Source organism: Taudactylus pleione, unplaced genomic scaffold (assembly GCF_031769625.1).
Source record: "Taudactylus pleione unplaced genomic scaffold, aTauple2 ptg000381l, whole genome shotgun sequence".
NCBI classification, from domain to species: domain Eukaryota; kingdom Metazoa; phylum Chordata; class Amphibia; order Anura; family Myobatrachidae; genus Taudactylus; species Taudactylus pleione.
The window spans coordinates 10,649,163-10,676,509 of record NW_028284782.1 but is presented as its reverse complement, the minus strand read 5'-3'; the positions used below and the strand labels follow the sequence as shown (position 1 = coordinate 10,676,509).

General features: G+C 45.4%; 1 protein-coding gene across 1 annotated transcript in view; it reads left to right on the top strand.

Moving 5' to 3' along the window:
* The window catches only part of LOC148507871 (vascular endothelial growth factor receptor kdr-like), a 299,765-nt gene that overhangs the window by 124,309 nt on the left and 148,109 nt on the right, over positions 1–27,347 (top strand). Inside the window, exons 6-9 of the mRNA XM_088445571.1 lie at positions 3,189–3,325; positions 5,471–5,630; positions 15,471–15,588; positions 16,815–16,990. Of these exons, the coding sequence (XP_088301697.1) occupies positions 3,189–3,325; positions 5,471–5,630; positions 15,471–15,588; positions 16,815–16,990 (591 nt within the window). The remainder of the gene's footprint in view (positions 1–3,188; positions 3,326–5,470; positions 5,631–15,470; positions 15,589–16,814; positions 16,991–27,347) is intronic.

The following is a 27,347-nucleotide window of genomic DNA, read 5'->3' as shown; positions in this document are numbered from 1 at the left end:
ACACACACACACACATGTACACATACTCACCTATGTAACCTGTAGCATCGGTCCACTTGTCCGGTAAAGTATCCATAGGGGACCTGTGAAAAAAAACATACTCACCATCTCCTATGCGAGGTTCTGTCCTCTTCGTTCCAAAGTAGGCATCCCCGGACTTGGCAAAAAAAAAAAACGAAAACGCGATCCACGAACTTAGTACCGTTCTATAGAACGGTACTTCCCGAATGAGAGCTTAGCGGCGGGGTATCACCATGGAAACCCCGCTGCTAAGCGTTCATTGGCTGAGAGAGGCCATCTCCCGTCTCTCTCAGCCAATGAACGGCTCCCTCCATTGTAGTCAATGCTGGGAGCCGCAAGGTTATTAAAGTTTACCCTGCGGTTCCCACCATTGACTACAATGGAGGGAGCCGTTCATTGGCTGAGAGACGGGAGATGACCTCTCTCAGCCAATGAACGCTTAGCAGCGGGGTTTCCATGGTGATACCCCGCCGCTAAGCTCTCATTCGGGAAGTACCGTTCTATAGAACGGTACTAAGTTCGTGGATCGCGTTTTCGTTTTTTTTTTTGCCAAGTCCGGGGATGCCTACTTTGGAACGAAGAGGACAGAACCTCGCATAGGAGATGGTGAGTATGTTTTTTTTCACAGGTCCCCTATGGATACTTTACCGGACAAGTGGACCGATGCTACAGGTTACATAGGTGAGTATGTGTACATGTGTGTGTGTGTGTGTATGTATGTTTAATAAACTTATACTGTCACGGTGTGTGTGTCCTGTGTTTTTTTTAAACATTTTTTTACAGGTGAACTACAGGTACTAGTGGGCCCTTAATGCCCTGCATGCTGGTACTTGTGGTTCTCCAAGTACCAGCATGCGGGGCAGGCTTGCTGGGACTTGCAGTTCTACTTGTAAAGACAATGTTTGATATTCTTTATTTACACCACACCACACAATCAACCCGCCACCCACCGCCACCAGGGGTGGCGGGGATAGCCCCGGGCTATCAGCCTGGGCCTGGGGTGCCCTGGAGAGGGTGACCCCTTTATTGGGGGGGTCCCCAGCTCTCCAGGGATCCCCGGCCTGGGCTGACTAGCGGTCAGGGTTGATGCTGCGGCTGGGGGGCCCGGTGAAAGGGCTCCCCTGGCTGTGGCATCAGCCCCCCGCTAGAAAAAGTCCAGTGCTGGTTCTGGAACATACAGGGGAACCCTACTCATTTTTTGTCCCCTATATTTCCAGAACCAGGACCGGATCAGAGCCCAGAGCTGGTTGCGCAGAATACAGGGGACCCCTATGTCGTTTGTCCCCCGTATTTTGGCAACCAGCGCTGGTTCTGACTAGCCCGGTGCTGGTTGTGCTTAAGTACAGGGGACCCCTACGTCGTTTGTCCCCTGTATTTAAGCACACCCAGCACTGGGTTACTAATGCCCGGGGCTGGTTGCTCTTTTTTGGGGGGGTGCACGCCATTTTTTTCTTTTTTTACACAGGTTTTTTTTTTTTTTTTACCACAGCAGCACAGACGGGTCTCACGGACCTGTCATTGCTCTGTGCCAATCACACAGATGCATGTAGCACGGATCTCCCGGGTTCGTGCTACATGCAAATGGGCACCATAACGCTGATTGGCTTCCTGTCTGCCACTGCAGTGCCACTCCTAGATGGGCCACGTGTTTGTGCCGCCCCCTTGTGTCGCTTAGCATAGTCATCCAGCTTCCTCGGTACAACCTTTTGGCCTAAAAACAATATTGTGAGGTGTGAGGTGTTCAGAATAGAGTGGAAATGAGTGGAAATTAATGTTATTGGGGTTATTAATAGCGTAGGAACAAAAAAGGCCCATTTATGTGATTTTAGCGGGTTTTTTTTATTTTTTAAGAAAAAATCCAGATCCAAAACACAAAACCCAGAACCCAAAACACGGAAGGGTGGTTTTGGCAAAACCAATCCAGATCCAAAACACGAAGAAAGATCCAGATCCAAAACCAAAACACAAAACACGAAAAGTGTCCGGTGCACACCCCTAGTTTAAATCCATATCGTCCATAGATACCGTCTAGTTTGTATGCGGCTTAACATGCAACTTTGTTTAGGGGAAATAGGAGGAAATATTCACACAACAGAAGTCTTAAGGCCCCCATACACGGTGCGATATAGCAGCCGATCTGACCGATTGGAACGATATCGCTGCTATATTGTTCCGTGTGTGTCTATGATATCGGCCAGTGCGCACTCCCATGGGATCGTACATCGCTCCTCCAGATCTTATATGCTGCACAAGAGATCTGGTGATGCGATATACGATCCCATGCATCGCTATGGGGGGGGTGCCGGCATATCAGGCGGTCGGGCAGTGGATCGCTCTGTGTGTGGGGACCGTCCGATATGTCGGCCGTTGGATCGGCCATCGCATCGTAAGGTACATATTGCACCATGTATGGGGCCCTTTATATTTTATCCTTGTTAACGTCTGATGTTTGTTCTGCATGCAGTGTTGAATTTCACATAAGGCATCTGGGACATGTGCCTAGAGGCGCCACCTGCTGGAGGGTGGCAGTTGGATGCAAGAAAAATAATACACCTCAGGTTACCTATTGAATTTGACTGAGCTTTAGAAGCCATCTTGGAACTAGGTCACACTGAGAACTAGGGGCCTGACTCAGACCTGCTCGCAAGCGCATAGCGCTCGCAAGCGGGTCGATGGCCGGGCAGTGCGCACACACGGCGTGCGCAAGCCCTGTAGCGAGTGAATTTTCACTCGCTGCGGGACTCACTACAAGACGGGCGGCTGTCAATTGTGAGCGTTTGTGGGCGGCCCTACTGACATCACCAGTGATGTCAGTAGTGACCTTCCTGCTCTATTAGAGCAGGTAGTTCACTGGGGCTTGCGGTGGGCAAGACCCTACCACAAGGGTCTCGTCGCAAGCCCGATGGTCGCGATAATCGCCCATCCTGATTCAGAGCGAGCGCTCGCAAATAGCGAGTGCCTCTGAATCAGGGCCTCGGTCACATTCTGTAAATAACTGTTTTTAACGGTCACTGTACTAATATACTAATCCTCTATCAGTTTGACATGAAAATCTTGAAATATTGTACATAAAATGTTATTTAAAATTATAAATAATCAGATTAAATCCTTTATCTGTGTCTGTGAATCCATATCAGTAGACTTACCATCATATTTTTATATTGTAGGGCTGCAGCCTACAGTAATAACTTATGTGAGAGCAGAGCCCACTACTCTGTTGGTAGGAGAGAAGCTTAAGCTGCACTGTGTTGGAGAGGTCTCCTTTAATGCCAGAGTGATATTGGAATGGGTGCACCAAGGAAAGGTAACATCAAGAAGAAATAACTAAGAAACATCTTGAAAATAATGTGAACTAACTTAAAGTGTTTTCAGTAGGGTTCATTGCGAGGTATTTTTTCTAAGAGTTTGCTAGAAAACAGTAATGTGTGAGGCTGATTCATCAAGTACAGTGATTTTAGGGGAATGGGTATGAAGTCTTGGCGGCTGAATAGTCGCTGGTTCATATCCTGATGCCGGCAGCCCGAAGGGAGAAAATCCCGACAGGGCAGGTAAGTACCCTATCCCTAACCCTCTCCCCCCCTAACCCTAACCCTTCCTGAGATGTGCCTAACCCTAACCTCACCCCCTAGTGGCAAGTGGACAGATTTCCTACATTCCGGCACATTCTGGGTAAAGTGGGCAGGGCAAGGAGCCTGATGACAGGATTTGCTATGAATCACGCCATTGTGGCCCCGCCCCCAGTAATGCTTCAAAGAAAACATGATATACTGTTGTGGGGGTGTTACTGTGATAACTCAATGTGCTGCACCAAGCCCCCAACCCGTCAATCTGGACTTCTCTCTCCTGAAGGAACACCTGCCAATTTCGGTAAGTATACTATTTAGGTGTGTTTTAGCGATGCATGTGTAATGAATTTTTGGCAGCACATGCACAGTACAAACACTCGGTCAGAACCCAGAAGTCACTTCTTTTGCTGCTGCTATAAATAATTGGATTAGCCTGTAATTATCTTCTGGACACTTTAATAACTTTAACTTTAATATTAAGTTCCCCAGCTGAGTCATCTGTCATTGCTGCGAATAGCAGCAATAATAGATTTTAATTAGTGGGCTAATATGCAGCCAGGTAAATAGGTCCCAGGGCAGTATGTACTAAAGAGTAAGGAGCTCATTCAGACCCGCTCGCTAGCAAGTGGCCGCTGGTTACAGACGATGTTCACTAATGTGCGCATACGTGTAGTTCGCAGTGTGCGTGTGCAAACTAGTACGAGAGATCAGAATCTTCTTGCTCGCCCTGCATAGACAGCTCAGTGGAATCAGTGACAGGAGAGGCTGTTTGTGGGTGGTAACAGGGGCAGACCAGTAGTAACAGGGGAGTGGTGTTGTTGACGCAGGCGTGGCAGAGTGTTTTCACGCCGTTTCTGGAGCGTGACTAATTAACAGGCAGCGTCATAGTACACGTCACCTGGTTGATTTTTACACTGAAGTGCTTGCTGTGCTTGCGGCAGGGTACAGTCAACCACAAGCGCTGTGGTCAGATTCGATGGACCCCGATGTGCCGATGGTTGTATCTACTTCCTGGAGATGACATACACAAGTGGGTGGCTAAAGACAGGCTGGTGGGCGTCTATAAACACAAAGTGATCGCTCTCCCAGACATAGTGGGCGTGTTTATGCCTTGCCATGCGAGCTGCTGCCTTGACGTCACTTAGCTGAATTTCCATATGCTGGGAGCGAGCGGCCGCATCTTGCGAGCGGGTCTGAATGAGCTCCTAAATGCGGGCAAAAATCTGAGTTTTGCTTGCATTTACCATATGTACCAAGCTCTGGAATGCGTTATTTTTGGAGCATGGAGTCGGTGGGCAACACCATGTATAGATGGCATTACCCAATATAAGATTGCCTATGGGTTTTTCTTCGCATTAGTCCCCTAAAGGGATCCAATCAGATCCCTCCCAGCATCCCCCTTGGCACGCGCGTCATATGATACATGCGCAGAGGGTCACCTGAGGGACCTCTGGGTTATAAACCCGGAAATCCCCTATTCGCAAAGGACAGCTCTTTTCGGAAGAGCTGTCCTTTGCAATTTTAATCAATTTCAAAATTCTAAGTACATACTGACATTATTAACGTTCCAAAATGCGATACGCAGTGCATCCCGCCCCTGAGTCTTTTTTCTAATACTTCTGCTCCTTCCAGGATCTACAACCAAAGTAACAATGGACCTAGTAAATATAACATATGAAAGGAAAAATCAAAATAATGTGGGCTTGTATTTTAAGAACAACACTGTATAGGCAGCAGCATTGGTAATAGAGAGATCATTTTAACATAGTAAACATGAAATAATTCTGGTTTACTGCGTTTTAAACTATAATAACAATTAAAGAACTGGACAACAATAAAATATTTTTGTACACTAAGCAACAAACATTATTGTGTTCTACCAGGTTCTACCGTCTAAAGTGGATTTTTATCCGATGCCACACGGCTATGAGGGAGACAGACTCACGGTGATAGAGACTGTGACAATGAAACACAGTGGAGTGTACACTTGCAGGGATAGCAACTTTCCTTTGGTGGCTAAAAACATTTCAGTAACGGTTTACGGTAAGTACATTATTACTTTTGGAATGCATATAAATATATGGATGCAATCACCACAATGGCAGCTTCCAAATGATTTAGGGGCCTATGTATTAAGTTTGGAAGTTTTGGCCTGTGTTCTATAACTTCTTATTGCCACAAATCGTGATGATAAGAAATTATTTTTCATCGGAAGGTATCATTGCAGTTCAGCCGGGACAGACAGTGCTTGTGAAAAGTGACTGTCCCAGTGACCACCTGCCAAGTCCAAAACCTATTGCAGCTGACTTACCACAGCTGTGACAGACATCCATGCACATGTGCAGTTCCTGCATGTACAGCGAGTGCAGTGTTTGTCTGAGAAGCTCATTGTGATTTTCTTCGGGTTCTATGGGAACAGAAGTGTTATGCAGTGCTGCCCCAATAGTAAATGAAAGCAGGGGATATTTGCAATACTGTATCCCTCGCAATAGCCTTTCCACGCTGGATGTAATTGATATCCCGGCAGTTGGGATGCCGACGCTCAGAATACTGGTACTGGAATCCCAACAGCAGTCAGAATCCCGGCGCCAGTATCCCGACAGCCGGCATCCTGATGGTAAGTATTAGGGTTGGGGGACGGTTAGGTTTAGGGGTTAGGGATGGGCACTAGTGGGAGGGTTAGGCTGCAGGAAGGGGGGTTTGGGTTAGGCTGTAGGGGGGGTAAGCTAGGGCTAGGCTGCAGGGGTGGGAGTTAGGGTTAGGTGGCGGGAAATGTGGGTTAGGGGGAGGGTTAGGGTTAGGCAACTTACCATTAGGTGTCGGGATTCTGTCGGGATGCCGATGTCAGTATTCTGACTGCCGGCATCCCCACCGCCGGGATCCCATACCCAACCCCTTTCACACATGTTGTCCATACTTAACACAAAAACTTGCTGAACCCACTGTTTCTTCATATTTTTAGGAAGAAACTACTGGATATATTGTCCCCTTAGGGGGAAATGTAATAGCTGGTGAGATGCATGCATCGATCTGATTCCACCTGTTTCTTTTTTTTTTTTTTAAGCAGCAATAATTTAAAAGGCAAAACTGGTTTTGCCTTTTATATTATTGCCGCTTTAAAAATAAAATGGGCACCCTGGCCAGAATCACACAATGTCTGCATCTTGCAGGCCATTACTTTCCCTGCGTAGTCTTTAATTACTACTTGCCCATTTCTTGAAAATTTCTGAAGGTTAGACTCTCGGAAGAACAGGTCATTCTATCGCTTTCCACCAATTTCCTAGCGAATTGGGCTGAAAAGGGATGGGAATGACTTCATTATTAGTGAATCGCTCTACTGCCTGCCCCCCCACACACACACTTCCTGCATCTCCCCTCCAGGACAGTTCCCAGAGGGGAGAACAAAAGAAGAAAAGTATGATATCATCACTGCGGTGTCATGTGACAGGCAATGTTTTATTATACACAAGGTAAGTGGCTTATGTGAATTATTAAATATTTTCTGCATTATATAATAGTGCTATAACAATAAACAACAATAATACGAATAACGAGAGTGGGCTTAAATGGACACAGCAATGATGTGAATAGGCAACACAAGCATTTGAGGTACATAAGCAGGAATAGTTATAAAAGCTGTAGTAGCTAAGAACAATAATAATAATAATTTACTTTCTGTTTTGTTTTATATCACAGTTATATTATTTGTGGTCATTATTATATACAAGTAAACCAAAACTAGCCATGCTGTATTTATGATATTTTAGTTTGACTTGTCTCTATAATTGTGTTTTTCAGTCCTAGGAAGAAGTTTTATATAAAAATGGGTGGTGCGGGGATCAATAATCAGGGGACAGCAGCTGAATTCCATTAGTAATATATACAACGACATAGATTTGAAATCCATTATTAATCTACCACAGTCTCGCACAGACCAAATAATTAAACTGGCTACATTCCTCTCACTGATATCTGAGGAAACCACGGCCACCATTTTATACAGTCAGAAAAATAAAACAAATAGTGCAGTCTCTGGGAGAATGATAAGAATCACTGTAAAAACATAAAAATGGCTTTCCTTATGGGCCGTGTTTCCAAAATGTTTATTTTAAAATGGTGTGTGGGGACTGTTACTCTAAATTAGCCGTTCTGGGATTCCTCTGCTAACACTCCTGTTTTCTGACAACCTTGTCTCTAGATATACAGTTTTTTTTCTCACCTAGTTTTTCCCCTTCATTCAAATTCTTTCAGTAATAAACAAACCCTCCAGGGGCATACTAACGCTCAATGCACCACATGGTGCATCGGACCCCCCTCCATGGGCATATTAACGCCCAAGGGCCCCAGGTGTATCGGGCCTCCTTCCTTTGAGCAGTGGGCTACCCCTCCACATTCTACCTGGTACCAGCAAGTTGGTCCTCCCTACTATGCAGTGCCATCTTCCCAGTGATATTAGGGAAGTTGGTGCATGCGCATAAGATTGCAAAGGTTCTGGCACAGTCACAGGGTCTTTGCGTTCACTGCATGGCACAATCTAAATGTCATTGGGAAAATGACACCACATAGGAATGGGAACCCACTTGCCAGTACCAGGTATTTATACTGTGGGTGCAAGGTATGTAGTGTAGGGCACTGCACACCCTGCACCCAATATAATATACCTATGATACCCTCCCTGCAAAGGCCAGATAAAGGGCCGAAGGGGCTTGGGGCTTAAATATATCAAGCTCCTGTTGTGATATGAAAGCGGTGGGAGTATTACCAGTGCTGTGTGGGCTTGGGCCCTCTCAAGTGGGCATAGCTACCAATACATTGGGTTATGATATGGGACTTGGAGCATTATATGGAGGTAGTTTGATATTACTGATATCACTAACAGACTTTAGAGGTGAAAATGGTGAAAAGAACATATAGGGTCTGATTCAGTAACGTGACTTTTTTGCTTCTGCGTGTGCCTAATAATCCCTAAAAACTTGTATGGTGCATGTATTACACAGTACTATGTATACACAAAGGGCAGTTGTGATTGAAATGCATGAAGAATCAGAAATGTATTGGAAAAGTGCTGGGAGTTCCTGGGCGGTGACTGGGAGGTGGCTATTAAGACGCACAAAAATGTTCCATTATATGGGCGTTATGGGAGTGAATTGTTTAATTTTTTATTACCTTGCAGTGCAATAATATCTGTTTTTCTCAGACTGGATGATACCATATATATTGCATTATTTATCTTTGCTATCATTGGAGTGGTCGGTTATGGTTTTGTTTTTTAGCCCGGCCAAGTGATTAACACATACAGCATTTAAAGTGAATGCTGTGTTCTAAAGTCAGAGCCATTACTCTGGGCATGGCTCTACTTCCTAGTGCCAATGGCTCAGCCCCCTTGACGTGACATCATGACATACAGTCCTGCTCTGGTGCTGAATAAAACAGATTCACCTGTTACAACAAAAAACAGCCTTAAGACTAAAGACTAAACAGGTGGGCAAGGTTCCTCTGTAACTGCCAGGCCACAAGTGAGAGGATCCCCTGCTATAGTGAAAACAAGTCCCAGGCAAACAATAAAAAGTTAGCGAATCACAAATAGCCACCGAGCAAAACCATTTTTTGATTGTAACTTGTATGGCAGTCCAGGTAAATTCCAAGACTCTCATGGCTTTGATCATTAGTTTAGTCTTTTTCCTGGGATGTGGTATGTTAGGTCAACAGTTCTCATGTCGATATGCATCAGGTCAACATGAGAATGGCGACATGGTTGAAATGTTGACATGCTCAGTATGTCAACAGTGGCCATGTTAACAATGATCTACACGGATGACATGTCAACATAATTGAATGTCAACCTAACGTCCCTGGTGGCCCATTGGTGGCTAACCTGTTTGCGGTGTCTTCGCATCATCTGCCAGGTCCCGATGGCCCTGTTGGCCTGATTAAGAGCCGGACGCTCTGAACGAGCGCCCGCTCTGAATCAGGGTGTGTTGTTTTTTTTTGCGAGGCGGCCTTGTGGACGCACCCACAGCTTATGCGAGCGTCCATAATGATGGTCGCGATGGTCAAGACTAGGGGTGTGCACCGGCCACTTTTCGTGTTTTGGTTTTGGATCTGGATCTTTCTTCGTGTTTTGGATCTGGATTGGTTTTGCCAAAACCACCCTTCCGTGTTTTGGGTTCTGGGTTTTGTGTTTTGGATCTGTATTTTTTTTTAAAAAAAGCATAAAAACAGCTAAAATCACAGAATTTGTAGGTTTTTCTGCTCCTATGCTATTATTAACCTCAATAACCTTAATTTCCACTCATTTCCAGTCTATTCTGAACACCTCACACCTCACAATAGTGTTTTTATGTCCAAAAGGTTGCACCAAGGTAGCTGGATGACTATGCTAAGCGACATGAGTGGGCGGCACAAACACGTGACCCATCTAGGCGTGATACTGCAGTGGCAGACAGGATGGCAGTTAGAAAAACTAGGCCCCAAACTGTATATAATGCAAAGAAAAAAAAGAGGTGCAAGATGGAATTGTCCTTGGGCTCTCCCACCCACCCTTATGTTGTATAAACAGGACATGCACACTTTAACAAAAAAATCATTTCAGCGCCAGGATCTGCCACACAACTGTGGCTGAAATGATTGGTTCGTTTGGGCCCCCACAAAACAAGCTGGCAATTAATCTGTCCCTGCACAAACTGGCTCTACGGAGGCAAGATGTCATCCTCATCCTCCTCATCCACCGATTCCTCACCCTCTTCAGTGTGTACATCCTCACAGAGTATTAATTCGTCCCTGCTGGAACCACAGGTCCCTCTGTACGTTCTGGAGGCTGGTCTCCCTGGAAGAGTTGATAATTCATTTTATGAACATCATCTTCTCCACATTTTGTGGAAGCAACCTCCTACGCCTTTCGCTGACAAGGTTCCCGGCTGCACTAAACACTCTTTCGGAGTACACACTGGAGGGGGGGCAACTCAGGTAAAATAGAGCCAGTTTGTACAGGGACCTCCAAATTGCTTCTTTTTCCTGCCAGTACAGGTACGGACTGTCTGACATGCCTACTTGGATGCTGTCACCGATGTAATCCTTTAACAGACAGACGCACGCTTGTCGCTGCTGCTTTAAGGATGCAGGTGCGGCTACAGCCCACACAATTCACAAAGACAGAAAAAAGAAGAATATTTTTATTGTTTGTGTAGCACACTTTGAGGGTGTCACCACCCTTTAACAGACAGACGCACGCTTGTCGCTGCTGCTTTGAGGATGCAAGTGCGGCTACATCGCACACAAGTCACAAACACATTAAAAAAATAGTTTTTTATTTTTTGGAGCACTTTGAGAGTTACACCACCCTTTAACAGACAGACGCACGCTTGTCGCTGCTGCTTTAAGGATGCAGGTGTGGCTACAGCCCACACATTTCACAAAGACCGAAAAAAAAAGAACAATATTTTAATTGTTTGTGTAGCACACTTTGAGGGTGTCACCACCCTTTAACAGACAGACGCACGCTTGTCGCTGCTGTTTTAAGGATGCAGGTGCGGCTACAGCCCACACAATTCACAAAGACAGAAAAAAGAAGAAGAATATTTTTATTGTTTGTGTAGCACACTTTGAGGGTGTCACCACCCTTTAACAGACAGACGCACGCTTGTCGCTGCTGCTTTGAGGATGCAAGTGCGGCTACATCGCACACAAGTCACAAACACATTAAAAAAAATTTTTTATTTTTTGGAGCACTTTGAGAGTTACAACACCCTTTAACAGACAGACGCACGCTTGTCGCTGCTGCTTTGAGGATGCAAGTGCGGCTACAGCCCACACAATTCACAAAGACAGAAAAAAAATGAACAATATTTTAATTGTTTGTGTAGCACACTTTGAGGGTGTCACCACCCTTTAACAGACAGACGCACGCTTGTCGCTGCTGCTTTAAGGATGCAGGTGCGGCTACAGCCCACACATTTCACAAAGACAGAAAAAAAAGAACAATATTTTAATTGTTTGTGTAGCACACTTTGAGGGTGTCACCACCCTTTAACAGACAGACGCACGCTTGTCGCTGCTGCTTTGAGGATGCTGGTGGAATCTAGACGGGATTTGGAACCGAGGACACACTACCTCCATCAATTGTCTAAATCCCACTGCACTAATGGCGGATACCGGACGCACGTCTAACACCAACATAGCAGTCAAGGCCTCAGTTATACGTTTTGCTTCAGGATGACTGCTGTCGTACTTCATCCTCATCGCTAGGGACTGTTGGAGGGTCAATTGTTTAGTAAAAGTAGTGATGTTCCTACTTCCTCTCTGGGATGATGAACAACTCCCAGCAGCAGCAACAGCACTAGGAGGAAGTGGTTCTTGATCTTTCCCTATTTTATTTTTATCGGAGAAAGTTTGGTCCTCCATTTATGTTATATTGATATATACGTGCGGCTAAAGCGCACACAAACACAGAAAATATTTTTTTATTTTTGCTGGAGAGTAGTGCACTTTGTGGGTTACACCACCCTTTAAGAAATGAGCCAGCCGGCTCTTTACTTATGGGACACAGGCACACGCTTGGCGCTGCTCCTTTGTTGATGCACGTGCAGCCACAGTGCACACAAGTCACAAACACAGAAAATATATATTTTTTTGTTTTGGAGTGTACTTTGGGGGTTACAGAACCCTTTAACGGTCAAGCCAGCCGGCCCTTTACTTATGACACAGGCGCACGCTTGGCACTACTTTGTTGATGCACGTGCGGCTACTGCGCACACAATTCACAAACACGGAAAATAATTTTTTTTTTGGTTTGGACTGGAGTGTACTTTGGGGGTTACAGCACCCTTTAACGGTCAAGCCAGCTGGCCCTTTACTTATGACACAGGCGCACGCTTGGCACTACTTTGTTGATGCACGTGCGGCTACTGCGCACACAATTCACAAACACAGAAAATAATTTTTTTCTTTTTGGTTTGGACTGGAGTGTACTTTCGGGGGTTACAGCACCCTTAACGGTCAAGCCAGCCGGCCCTTTACTTATGACACAGGCGCACGCTTGGCACTACTTTGTTGATGCACGTGCGGCTACTGCGCACACAATTCACAAACACAGAAAAATTTTTTTTTTTTGGTTTGGACTGGAGTGTACTTTCGGGGGTTACAGCACCCTTAACGGTCAAGCCAGCCGGCCCTTTACTTATGACACAGGCGCACGCTTGGCACTACTTTGTTGATGCACGTGCGGCTACTGCGCACACAATTCACAAACACAGAAAATAATTTTTTTTTTGGTTTGGACTGGAGTGTACTTTGGGGGTTACAGCACCCTTTAACGGTCAAGCCAGCCGGCCCTTTACTTATGACACAGGCGCACGCTTGGCACTACTTTATTGATGCACGTGCGGCTACTGCGCACACAATTCACAAACACAGAAAATTTTTTTTTTTTTGGTTTGGACTGGAGTGTACTTTCGGGGGTTACAGCACCCTTAACGGTCAAGCCAGCCGGCCCTTTACTTATGACACAGGCGCACGCTTGGCACTACTTTGTTGATGTACGTGCGGCTACTGCGCACACAATTCACAAACACAGAAAATAATTTTTTTTTTGGTTTGGACTGGAGTGTACTTTGGGGGTTACAGCACCCTTTAACGGTCAAGCCAGCCGGCCCTTTACTTATGACACAGGCGCACGCTTGGCACTACTTTGTTGATGCACGTGCGGCTACTGCGCACACAATTCACAAACACAGAAAATAATTTTTTTTTTGGTTTGGACTGGAGTGTACTTTCGGGGGTTACAGCACCCTTAACGGTCAAGCCAGCCGGCCCTTTACTTATGACACAGGCGCACGCTTGGCACTACTTTGTTGATGCACGTGCGGCTACTGCGCACACAATTCACAAACACAGAAAATATTTTTTTTTTTGGTTTGGACTGGAGTGTACTTTGGGGCACCCCTTTAGGACTGGGACACTGCACAGGACTTTGGAGTGGACACAGCCCCTATGGAGAACTGACTGCACAACACAGTCCAACCAGCCCCTATGGACTTTGAAGTAGTGGACACAGCCCCTATTAACAACAGCAGCACAGCACAGCACAGCCAGCCCCTATGGACTTTGAATTGGTGGACAACAGCAGCACTACACTACACTACACAGCCCTAACTCCCACCCTCCCTCTTCACTGTCCACAGCCGAGTGAGAAAATGGCGCAGACGCAGGTACCTTATATAGGATCCAAAACCCGCGAGACTCGGAAGGCGGGATGATGACGTTTTGCCTCGATTTCAGATCCGAGTCAGGCGGGAAAAGTCGAGCCTGACTCGGATCGGACTCGGATCGGGGGGGCTCGGGGGGGTTCGGATTTCAGAAATCCGAACCCGCTCACCCCTAGTCAAGACCATAACGACCATCGGGCTTGCAACGAGACCCTTGTGGTAGAGTCTCGCTGCCGCAAGCCCTGGAGTGATTTTGGCTCTATCAGAGCCAAAATCACTCCCACTGACTTCACTAGTGATGTCAGTGGGGCCGGACCCAGACGGTAGGCGTTCCCATGGGAATGTCTCCGTCTGGGCAGAAACGCCCCCGGCACGCCCACCAAAGGGGGCATGCTGTCAATCACCATCGACAGCACGCCCCCTTCGGTGCGAGACCCATAACGACGGCTACCCCGTTGTTATTCGGGTCTCGCGCATGCGCACGGCGGAGGGCGCCTCCGTCGTGCACATTTGGGAAACATCGACCCGCTTGCGGGTCTGAATGAGACCCTGTGTCCAGCACTTTCAGAGCGACATTCCAGAGAGTATTTTACCCCTATCCCTAACTCTCCATCTAGTGCCTAACCCTGACCTCCCCCACGCGCCGCAATCTAAATCTACCCCCCATCCCGCAGCCTAACCCTGACATTCCCTAACGCTATCCATCTGCATTCAGAGAATGTTGACATTTCAGATGACGATATTGTTGAACCATGTCCACATTCTCTAATGTTGTGATGTCGACATTATGAATGTCGACTTGGTAACATCGGCCATGTGAACAGATCCCTTATGCAGGTGGGTCTTTATAATGGGGATTTTTGGGGTTGTTTTTCATAATTTGAACTGTGATGTAGTACAGTGGGTTAGACTATGATGGGTCAAGAAAATAAATAAATAAGATAATATTTTCTATTTAACAAAGTGGTGAATTAGGGTTTTGGGGTGGTAGTTTATTTAAAAATCATATATGTGTGTAATCCCTCACCAAGAAACTTGTATACAATGGACAGGAAGAATAGGGATCCCTGACCGTTATACTAGGTCTAATTGGATGGCTTACTAATTACAGGCCAGGAGGATGAGGCAGGCTCTGTCACTTTTCAAATCAAATCTGGTAGCATCTACGAACGGGAATCTGATGTTTATTTCCCCCTTAGCCCTCATAGAAGCAGCACCCCTATGCTGGATAACATTCAGCTGCTCTATCCCTATAGCATGGGGACCCTACTATAGTATTGAGTGTAAGAGGGACTGTAAGCTTTTTATAAGCCTATAATATTTTTGGGTCCTTGCCGATCCACTTTAGCGTGTTCCGTTTGTTATGAGGGGCCTCATTCGCCAAGGGGGAAAATCTTAGTTAAATCTGGACCCATTCACTTTTGATTTTGAAATCATTCTTTTGTTATAATTTAGATAAACTTCAGAATTGATTCGTCAGTCTCATGATTGTTATTTCTGATTTACTATTTTGTTTTGAAAGATTTGATTAACTTAAATATAAGGAAGGATAGCTGTTGCGCTTATACCAGTGTCACCAATTGTTATATTCATATCACATTTAATGTATATGTTCCAATTGGTTCAGTGTGGAAAGTTGTCTTTGATGTAAGGTTTGTGATTGCTTTTTTTTCCTTTATAGAGAAGCCTTTCCTTCGCATACAGCCTCAAACGGAGCGCGTGTACAAAATATTAGAGGGTGAGAAGGAGCTGACATTGTCTGTAAAAGTGAAAGCTTTCCCAGTACCACTTACCACCTGGTAAGTTACTGTAACACTATCTTCTTTAATGTTTAAATTTGCAGTTGCAGAGAACTAATTAAACTGATGTAGAAAATGTTTTGCAGTCTTGAAGCAGAAAGTAGTGTTTATTTTAGATGCAAAACGCGATCAGCGTTATAGGATCAGTTTTGGTTCTGGGAGAGTTCCTGGAGGGGACATGGAGGTGGTCACTGTGGTCATTATGGGGGTAGGGTGAATTGTGTCATGAATGCCCACTGCAGCACAGTGCAGTGAATTGGGGCCTCATGCAAAGAGAGCAGTGTTGCAATTATGCATTTTGCTGAAAATTGCAATATCACACTCCCTTTACCTATTTCACTAGAAAATGGGTGGGATGTAGGAATGTGAACTGCACTCCAGGGAGTCCATGGTACTTCTCAAAGTCTCTAGGGTCTCTCAGAAGTTCCAGGAGAGTAAAGCTGTGTACACACCTAAAAGATATATCTGCAGATGATGGTTGTTCATACACACTGACCAACTATCATCTGTCATCTGGTCATCTCGCCCCCCTCCCCGCGGCCCCTGCTGCAAGTGTACAGGTAGTTGGCTGATCGCACGTACACACAGCATGACGGACAGATATATCTGCAGATATATTGGGCATCGGTTGTGCAGCATAGCCATCGCAAAATGTCTGTGAACGACGCTGGTACACACTGGCCGTCGGGCACGCGATATATTGGCCGATCAATTGAACAGCCAATATATCTGTCAGTGTGTACCCAGCTTAACCAAATATGCAGTAATGTTGCTACTACCACTGGGGTAGTAAAGGTGATGATTAAACTATTATGGTGTATCTGCTAAAAAAAGTAAATCCCTATTTCCTGGGTAAAAGTAAATAATATTAGCACAACCAACAAGGGAGGGGAGGGAGATCAATACTGCCCTGGTAGGTAGCTAGACATGAGCATAAAGAGGGTTGGCGTAGTAAAGCACACAGCACCAAATTATGTTAAGTGGATGGGTTTATTAATGTAAACTGTGGTTCTAAAAAGCAAACGAAACCAGAAAAACGGCATCTGACAGATGACACGGCATGGTCCAGGAATTAGTGACAGCTGGCCAGGGCTGTTTGTATTTTCTTTTATTGTTTCTCTTTCCATCAGTTAAAGTAAATAACCTATGACTTAAGTATTACTTCCAAAAATTAGCTTCAATTGCATTTCATAACATCTTGTTTTTTCCTGTCCTGTTGTATGCAGGTTTAAAGATGGGAAACAAATAGAAAAGGGCCATCCCTGCTACAAAGCAAAGGCAGAAACATACAGCTTGGCTATAAGGAATTTAGGAGAAAAGGATTCTGGGGTTTACACAATATTGCTTACTAATGCCAAACACAATCTGCAAGCCAGTTCTACCTTCACTGTGGATGTCCAAGGTGAGAGCTGACTATATTACCTTAATCATCCACGCTTTACAGCATATTATAATGCATCTCTAGTATTTTCCAGTGCTAGTTCTGACAACAGCTACATAGTCTGCCATACAAATATAAATGTTTTCGTTTCATTGTTGTAAGATATGTACCTTGCTGCACCATTTCATGTATCGTGTTATCATTGCCACTTGTCGGCATCATCATTTCCCAGAGTTCACGTTGGTTCACTTTAGTGACATGAAAAATTCTGATCCAAATCTAATGTTACTGTTTCTATAAGCAACTCAATGAAAGGTCATCATTGCTGACTGCCTTACAGTAAATCCAAATCTGGAACATTTTATATCTGACATTTCATCCTCTGTAGCCCATTTTCAATATAAATTAATAATTCATGACTACTTCTTAAATACATACTTGCCTACTCTTCTAGAACAGTTGAGAGACTACAGAATTTTGGGGGGTTCTCCCAGCTTCCCGAGAGAACAGGTCACCCTCCCACATCCTGCACACTTCCTAGTGAAATGGGTGGGATGGGGGGGCATCATGACATGATTCTCAGTGAATCACATTATCATAGACCAGCCCCCTTTGTGCCATGGCTCACAGCGTTGCTCAGTCTGGGCATGATGAAAACATTTGTGTTGCCTCACCTCCTGCCCTGGCCTCTTGCATGCCCCCTCTTGGGAGATGTCTTGGCCGCCAGCCAAGTGATTTCTTGTATCCTCATATTTGTCAGCTGGCCAATAGTTATTTCTTATTATAGATTATATATCTTAGTATTTTTATTATAACTGATTACAATAATGTACTGTTAAATAGATTTAAAGGAGACAAAGAAAATCTGTATGCCTGTCATACTGTAATGATCAGCTGATCAGTAAATGAGGGAGAATAGAATCCCAGAACAGGAACAAATATTAATGGACAGGACATGACAAGAGAAGCCTGGGAGGTGGGGTTAGGGTCAGGCACCACCGGGGGAGGATAGGTTTAGGCGCCCCCCCGGGAGGGTTAGGTTTAGGGTGCGGGGAGGGGGGGTTAGGTTTAGGCACCCCCGGGGGGAGGTTAGGGTTAGGCACTAGGTGGGGAGGTTAGGGTTAGGCACCCCTAAGGGAGGGTTAGGGGGGGAGGGAAGGGTTAGGGGAGTTACTTACCTGAGTAGCTGCCGGACTTCCGGCGTCGGTATCTCATCCACCGGACTTAGGTCCGGTGGTGATTCATACCAATTCCCACTGGTAAAGTTACACTATAGTAATGGCTAAATAGTAATCCCAGCCTGGGTCTGCAGAATTTAAATATTTCAAATCTGACTTAAATTAAGGTTTGAAATGATCAGGAAACGTGCATACATACACATTTACATGTCAGATGTGGAGATTGAAAAAATGAATATTTTTGAAAGTTAATTAAACCTGACATATTTTCACATCAAGGGATTTAGATTGAAAACTATTCTGACATTAGAGGTGAGTGTAGGGAGCTCTGGTTTAATTTCTTGATCTCAAAATACTGCAGCTTTGTTTACATGGAAATGACTCATTAGTTAGGTAACAGATGCTGCCATAGTTTGTGATTTCAGTTTGATTAATACATAAAAGCTCTTATTTTGTAGGGAGATATACTAGATATGTATACTAGATATACTAGAACAGACCTTGGGCCTAATGTAATAGGGTGAGAGTTTAGAAAATGTTTAGCAGTTTAGAGCATGCATGCCGACATTTAGCCCCCTCCTTCCGGGAGGGAGCTGTCGGACTTACAGGGCTGGGGGCGTGACGCGGCCAAAGGGGGCGGGGCCCGGCACATGACGCGGCGTTGGGGGCGGAGCATGGGGGCGTGACCGCATGAACGCGTCATCGTGGCTCCGCCCCCTCTTCACAATGCCGTGATTAATGGCATTGTGCAGCCGGGGGCGGAGCCACGATGACGCGATTCAGCGCGAATCGCGTCACCGGCCCCCCTGCTGCCGGGGTTTCTACTTAAAAGCGTGGGGGGGGTCCGGACACATCGCCGGGGCCGGGAGGATTGCCTGCCTTCCCGGGAGGTCGGAAGCGGCACCCGATTTTCGGGAGGCTCCCGACCAAATCGGGCGGGTAGGCAAGTATGGTTTAGAGTTTAGCAGTAACCTCTCACACTTTTTATACTCTGCCAATGTATTAGAGTCCGAGAAAACTCCCATGTATTTCTCAAAAACTCTCACAATTTAAACCCCCTTCCAGATATTTTCCTATTTACTGCTAAACTCTCACCTATTACTTTTGGCCCCTTATCTCTTACACAGTTTACTTACGGTACATATTACAAGATAGAGAATTTATAGCACATTGGACAAATAAATGAAAACATTTTAGTGTTTTAAATGCAATCATATCAAATTATGTTTTTAGTTAAGTATTTATTAACTAACTAAAGAAAGGAGCGTTGTGAACTCAGCTGTCCCTTGTAGGGTAATTCTATTGTTGCCTACACCATGTTCCCGGTGATTTGTGCAGCAATGTCACTAGTGCACCTAAATGTTTGGGATTACCTATATAGCATACGGAGGAGTTAAGCTTCTATCTACTGCCCGTCCATGTCTTACACAGAGGAGCATTAGCTTGTCCTCCATTTGCTTCCTCCACCCCACTGGGACTGATCGCATACATCCTAACTGTCCCTATTTTGGAAGAATAGTGCAATTTGGGATGTGGGAGAGCCCTCCCTTATCCCATTTGTACTATACTTCCAAAATAGGGGCAGTTAGGCTTTATGCAATCAGTCCCAGAGGGGACTGCATTGTCCGTGGGCTTAAAGTTTTGGGATATTTCTCTGCACCCCCATTGCATGGCAAATTGGATGGGTGATTAGAGGGGAGCAAAATGGAATAATAGGCAGCCTAGTGCTGAGCCACCCTCTGTACTGATCCCTGAAATTACCTGTTAGTAGGTACGGTGATGTAACCAATTAAGGGGTCTAGTTACTAAGCAGTGTTAGGAGACAGAGTGAAAAGTGATAAGAAAGTGATAAGGTGCCAGCCAATCAGCTCCCAACTGTCATCTCACAGGCTGTGTTTGAAAAATGACAGTTGGGAGCAGATTGGCTGGCACCTTATCACTTTCTTAACACTTTTCACTCTGTCTCCTAACACTGCTTAGTAAATAGACCCCTTAGGCAGTAACCGATGAAAAAGAGATAAAGGGCCTGAATCTGAGTCACATGCATTAAAGCTGTAATTGCGGATGGCAGCAGTCAGTTTTACTGCCTTATGCTAATTCAAGTATCTGTACGGCTTCAAGTGGAAGGCCACACTGACCACTATTTTTCCATCTACAGCTGCAACTGTAATCATTAGTATACTATCAACATTTACACCAGCCCTATGATGGGTGCAAGAGATCCATCAGAAACAGGCATCCCTTCGCTGGACGGGCTAGTAGAATGGGGTTCTAGCTATATGCTCATGACACTGCCAGAAGACTGATCTCTTGTGTGCAACCACAATGTTGCCACCCAGTTGCTGCCCACAAATGCCCAATTCATGGACAGACACATCCAGCCAAGATACCACTGACTCAGAATTGAGAGATAAGCAAAATGCATAAATTCACTACAGCGCCTGCGCAGTTTGCTAAATAGCGCTATTTGAGACTGTGGGCCTAATTCAGACCCGCTCGCGAGCGCAGGACGCTCGCAAGTGGGTCAATGGTGCCTTAATGCACATGCGCACGACGGAGGGAGCTTCATCATGCGCATGCGCGAGACTCACATAGCGACAGCCAAGCTGTCGCTATGGGTCTCGCACCAAAGGGGGCGTGCTTTCGATGGTGATTGACAGCATGCCCCCTTTGGTGGGCGTGCCTGGGGCGTTGCTGCCCAGACGGAGGCGTTCCCATGGGAACGCCTTCCGTCTGGAGCCGGCCCCACTGACATCACTAGTGATGTCAGTGGGAGTGCTTTTGGCTCTGATAGAGCCAAAAGCACTCCTGGGCTTGCAGCAGCGAGACCCTACCTCAGGGTCTCGTCGCAAGCCCGATGGTCGCGATGGTCTTGACCATCGCGACCATCATCATGGATGCTCGCATAAGCTGTGGGTGGTAACCCACAGCTATGCGAGCGTCCAAGAGGCCGCTCCATTTTTAGGTAGGAGGGCCCTGATTCAGAGCGAGCGCTCTGGTCAGAGCGCCGGCTCTGAATCAGGCCAGGTATACGGAGATACATGTGACTCAGGCCCATAGTAGGTAAATGTTTAAAACAAGTATATTTATTATAGTATGTAATATGTGAAATATAGTTATAGTTTGTCACTCTCTGGCATGGATGAGTAATGTCCAAATTTGGCCACAGTAGTCGAAGATATTATTATCTTTGACTAGTTATTTCAGCGGTTTACAATGATAAGAATATATCTCACAGATGTTTCTAGACATACTTATGTAATACATATCACATATTTATTACCTTTACTGAACATATGTCTTATATTAAGTTTTAAAATATGTGTTTTTATTTCTGGGATTTTGTTTTCCTTTTAATATAATATAATGTAGCTAGACTGGCCAGCATGTAGCTTTTAGGCAGTGGAGTCAATTAGAAGCCAAAAAACAAACAAACACATTCTTTATAATACACAGGCAATGCTGCTGCGCAAACACATAATAATAATAATTCATTGGATGTTTTCCTTTTTCTCAAAATCCCTAAATGGTTAACAAGCCGGCAGAAGGGTGATGTTTTACACATGAGTACTGCCTAGATACAGGTGTGCAGGACATGGTATACATATACATACAGTCCAGACTTTGCATCAGTGGCTCTAAGTAGAAGCGCCAAAAAAAAATACCTGTTCCCTTTAGCTCCAGATCTGTTTTTAACTGCCACAGATGTGAAATGGGAAAACAACAGATTGTGGCATGAACGTCCAAATGCCTGACTCCCATAAGGGACATAAAACCTGTAAGCGTTCCTGTTTCAGATTAAGCCCGGATTGAATCATGCAACAAGTCCCTGGCAAAACATCTCCAGAGTTTATGGAATGTGGAGCGATGAGACTCCATCTATTCCCAAAGCACAGCCAATTAATGGATTTACTTAGTGAGACTAGAATGATAAGGAGCCTGTACATGAAAAGGTTGCGGGATGCTGTTTCTGCACTTTGCTCTGGCTAAGTAATATAATTTGGCTGTAAAAAAGACAAATTCAGAAATGACACACTGACATCACATTCCTACTTTGTGTGGATACATGTGTTCTAGGTAAGCAAACACATTTTCAGGCCAATTGCGACTTCTTTGTCGGATTGGTGGTCCTACATGCTCCATATGGATAAGTCATATGAATTTATCACTTTTTCATCCGCATTTCAATTTCCTGGAACAGATTTTTTAACCCAGTAAAGCCAGTCTAATGGATTTTTATGTTAGATGAATATAAGCCTTAAACCTATGTGACATAAAAACATGACAGATAGAAATAAATGGACACACACCGAGGGCTACATTTCTTAAATGCCTGATTTGCAGTCAATTACATTATGATGGGCATCGACGGCAGGTTACAGTAAAACAAAAATCACCGTCAGTTGAAATCTGCCATCGATGTCCATCTCCATCGATGTTAAATCCCCTATCCTGCATGTCTCTGTCACGCTCAGGCTATTCTGACCCTCTGCCGAAGTATTGGAAGACGTAGACCCAGGTTGGGGAAGGAAAAGGAGGCGAGGTGCCTGGATAAATTACTTCCTCATCCACTAGTACCGGATATTGGCTAGACCTGACCAAAGGCGGCGAGTCTAAAGGTGCCTATACACTTGGCGATGTGCTCACGATCCGACATCGTGTACGATTTTCCTCGAACTGTCCCCCGGCAGCTCCCCGGCAGTCCTGCATATGATTTGGTGTAAAAAGTGTCCAATGTGACAAACAATCTATCGTGCATCCTTAAGTTTTTTCAGTGCATCGTGTCCCAGATTGGCAAATCTGCCCTACAGCACGGCAGATATGAAGATGCGATGTATGACCTGCGGGGACGTCCATCGGGATCGTGAGTGGACACTCATGATTTGGGCATATTTTACACTATTTGTTGCCACGATGAGTTGGAATCAGGCAAATCGTGTAAAATATCGCTAAGTGTGTAGGCACCTTAATTTACTGGCAGGTGTTCACCAGTGACCCCTCCAAGCGGGATTTGGGCTTAAACTGCAACCAGCAAGCAGGTCTGACACAGGAGTATGATATTATGAGATGGTACTGGGATGATGACCTAAGTACGCACACTGTAACTTCAGATGCAGAACTGGCACAGGAGAATGGTATGATGAGATGGTACTTGGATAATGTACAAAGTACACACACTGTGGCTTCAGGCGCAGAACTGGCACAGGAGAATGGTAGGATGAAATGGTACTTGGAAATATTACTAAGGGGGTCATTCAGACCCGCTCGTGAGTGGCAGTACGCTCGCAAGCGGGTCGATGTTCCCCCACTGCGCATGCGCACGACGGAGGGAGCTCCGTCGTGCGCATGCGCGAGACCCGGCAAGCGACGGGCTCTCCATCGCTCTGGGTCTCGCACCAAAGGGGGCGTGCTGTCGATGTTGATTGACAGCATGCCCCCTTTGGTGGGCGTGCCGGGGGCGTGCCTGCCAACGCCTACCGTCTGAAGCCGGCCCCACTGACATCACTAGTGACGTCAGTGGGAGTGATTTTGGCTCTGATAGAGCCAAAATCACTCCAGGGCTTGCGGCAGCGAGACCCTACCGCAGGGTCTCCGTCGCAAGCCCAATGGTCGCGATGGTCAAGACTATCGCGACCATCATCATGGACGCTCACTATAGCAGCTATACGAGCGTCCATGAGGACGCTCCAAAAAAAGGTAGGAGGGCCCTGATTCAGAGCGAGCGGTCTGGTCAGAGCGTTCAGCTCTGAATCAGGCCCTAAGTACACACACTGTGGCTTCAAACGCAGAACTGGCACAGGAGAAGGGTATGATGAGATGGTACTTGGATAATATACAAAGTACACGCACTGTGGCTTCAGACGCAGAACTGGCACAGAAGAATGGTATGATGAAATGGTACTTGGATAACGTACTAAGTACACACACTGTGGCTTCAGATGCAGAACTCACACAGGAGATGACTCTAGGAGATTCTACTCAGTAGACGTAATGAGTAAACACACCATGGATAAACACTAGGAAGAAATCACTAGAAGCAACGGAGCTTGGAACCTGGAACGGTGCAACAGCAAGTCTTCACTGGAAGTAATGACGTTGTACAGGCAACTTCCTGTTGTCCAGAGCCCGGTTAAATACCCCAAATTAGCAGTCCATTGGAGGATAGAGTCAGCTGACAGCAACCAATGCTACCATTGGGTAATGAGCTGATCAGGATATAGACTGTCATGGCTGCGTCCATGACAGTAACTGCAGAAACTATATCACGGAGCGAGCACATGGAGGTTCTAGCAGACCCCAGGTATAATACTCAGTGCATCACCTGCTGCCGCGTCTGACGTCTGACCGCTCGGGTGGTCAGGGGAAGCCGGCGCTGAGGTGAGTAACAGCTGATTCTAGATCACAAGCTGACAGTCTCAGTGCTACAGTATCACTAGCCCTGACTGGTCAAGCCTAGCTCTGATTGTTGAAAAATAAACCATTTGTCCTCCCTTTTTTTCAATACCAGCCTAGGCTAAGAGGCCTGAGTGTTTGACACAAAGATGTCTAGTATTTGGGCAGCTTTGCAGCAGGTACTAAACCCTCTGCCTAGTAAATTCATGGTTTCTATACTTGTACTGTTAATAAAGAGTGATAATGAGCCAATCTTCAATTGCCTTCTAAAGTTGGATTTTCCTTTAGATTCTCTTCGGTTTTAGTAAATCAGTGTATTGCAATACCAATGGAAAAACTGACACTTAGTAAATATAATCATTAGATTCAGCATGTCTTACACAAGATGCAACACTTGTGCATTCTGTACCACCCTGCAGAAATCTACCATTACCATACTCCCCTGGCAGGGATGTAACTAGTTATTTGTAAGCCCCATAGCAACATTTGTAAAGGCCCCATGTACTGCCCAATGGCAAATAAACTTACATAGAAACATGGGACAGACAAGTAAGGCAGCTCCCCTCCCCCCCTCCATAGCAGCTGCACACGCTGTCCCCTGGTAATAACATGGTGGCCTGGACCCCACTGCAGGAAAGAGCTATTGGGTCCAAGAAGGTTCTGATTAACTCTTATAGTAAAACAAAGTAATAGGTTATCTTTATGATTCAGCTGTACATAGTGCTGGCATGTCATACTTGTACATGACTATTGTTTAATGAAGTTCAGCTGGATTAATTGAATAAAAATAATAAGGCCTCACTTGCTGGTACTATCCTCCCCTCTTCTAAGTTCAGTAACTGGGCATAATGACATCAAAAAGGAAAGACCCTAAAAGGTAGAGCTGAAGGTGCCAGATGAGGTACACCCACTTGATCGTTCCATTGGGCTTACTTAGTGAGTGAGGGGATGTCAATACTGTATGTCAGACAAACAAACCTCTTAGTGGGCGGGATGTAGCAACCTGAGAAATGTGGTCGTCAAACCACTAAAAAGTGGGTTTGACCGCATTGCTCATATGCACCAAGCCCCGGAATGTGATGCACTCCGGGACTTAGTTGCAGTGTGTAACGCCATCTTCCTGATGGCGTTACCCATAGAAACCTATGGGCTTCTATCAGGAGAGTGCTGTGAGATGGATCCAAACAGATACCTCCCAGCATCCCCGCGGTGCGTGCATCCTTATGTGCATGCGCAGAAGGACGCCACAGGGGCTTCTGCATCATAAACCCGGAAGTCCCTCCATCGCAAAGGGGTAGTGGATATATCCCCTTCCGTAGATGTACCTTGACATCATCAGTTACTGTCTAACGTCCTTCTCTACTATCCACGTGGACATAGAGGGGGAATATAAACCTGAAGCGTGGCCAGCAAAGCGAGCCTGCAAGGGGACAAGTTTCTTCTTTTGGTGGACTTTATGGGCATGGGACCGCATTTCTGCCCTCACTCACCTCACTTTCAGGTACAAATACTGAAGGGGATCTATACACTACCATCGCAAAGGGCCGCTCCTTTGCGGTGCTGGTCATGTATACCGGCTGACGTAATACAAGCATGAAATGTTTATTAATGCATTCCACTGCAATACCATCTTCTGTTCATGTAAAGGAATGGCGGATAAGGCCAGATTTCTCACTTTTCTACCATTTGATTCCAACTATTTGGAACAAGCTCCAAATATGCTAGGGTGAAATCCAAGCGTTTCATTCCACCTAGCATTTAATTCCAGATTTGGTCCTCATTACAGTCCAGGATCAGTCCAGGGTCTGGAAATACGAATGCTTTGGATTCTTAGTGATTTACATGAGAAAATTCCTGTGTATCAAAGCCCCAGGTCTCCATTACTGAGTCCAAAATTATTGTGTCTCTACTTTTAGTCTGCATGCTTTACTGTACAGCATCCAATATATTCTGCTATTCATAAAGACTAAAAATAACTCATAGTAAACAAACTGGACAGTGATTAGCAATGTAGTCTATCAGCACTTGGTTCCATTCTGGATTAAGTGCAGGATTTCTAGAGGGGAGGTCTCTTCATATATGTGAGACCTCTCTCTCTCTCTCCCCACACACACATTGGGGCCTATTCATCATCAATTAAATGGCTTGTTACACATGTGGAATTGCTCCGGTGATGGGTATCCCCTGCGGCGAGATGGATTCGGCCCACTAATGATGAATAGGCCCCATAATGTTCTTCTTATTACCATGCTTTGTCCCTTTTATTATGCATAATATTACTATCCTCATACCTCTCGATAACACCTTACTGATCTCTTCCTCATGCCACTACTGTAACTGCCCAACGCCCCTCGCTTATCTCTTGCTTGGCGCTTTGTGTGTTCTCCTATACTCAGAGAGGAAGGACACACTCCCCCTCTCAGCATGATTAATTGATGCATCACAATTTCGGTCTATGCGTACAGTTTTCCGGTGCTTCAATTTTATTATCAAGGTCACATAATAAACAGCTTTCTGTTGCTGATCACACTGACTCTATGCTTAGAGTGGTCAGACAAGCTTCATGCATGATAGTAGTCTGTAGTGAATATTTATTATTTAGACATTCAGAACTGGGACAAAATAGTTCCTGCTTTATTCACCCAAATCCTGCTCAGAACTTCTCCAAAATGTTTGCATTTTAGCAGAACTCTGTCCCTTTTGACGCGTACAATTGAAGCAAAATCAGTCACCTGGGAGGTATGGTGGTTTGGATTGGGAGTGTTTCTGGAAATCAAAAAGCCCTTCCTCTGCCCTTACATTTACAG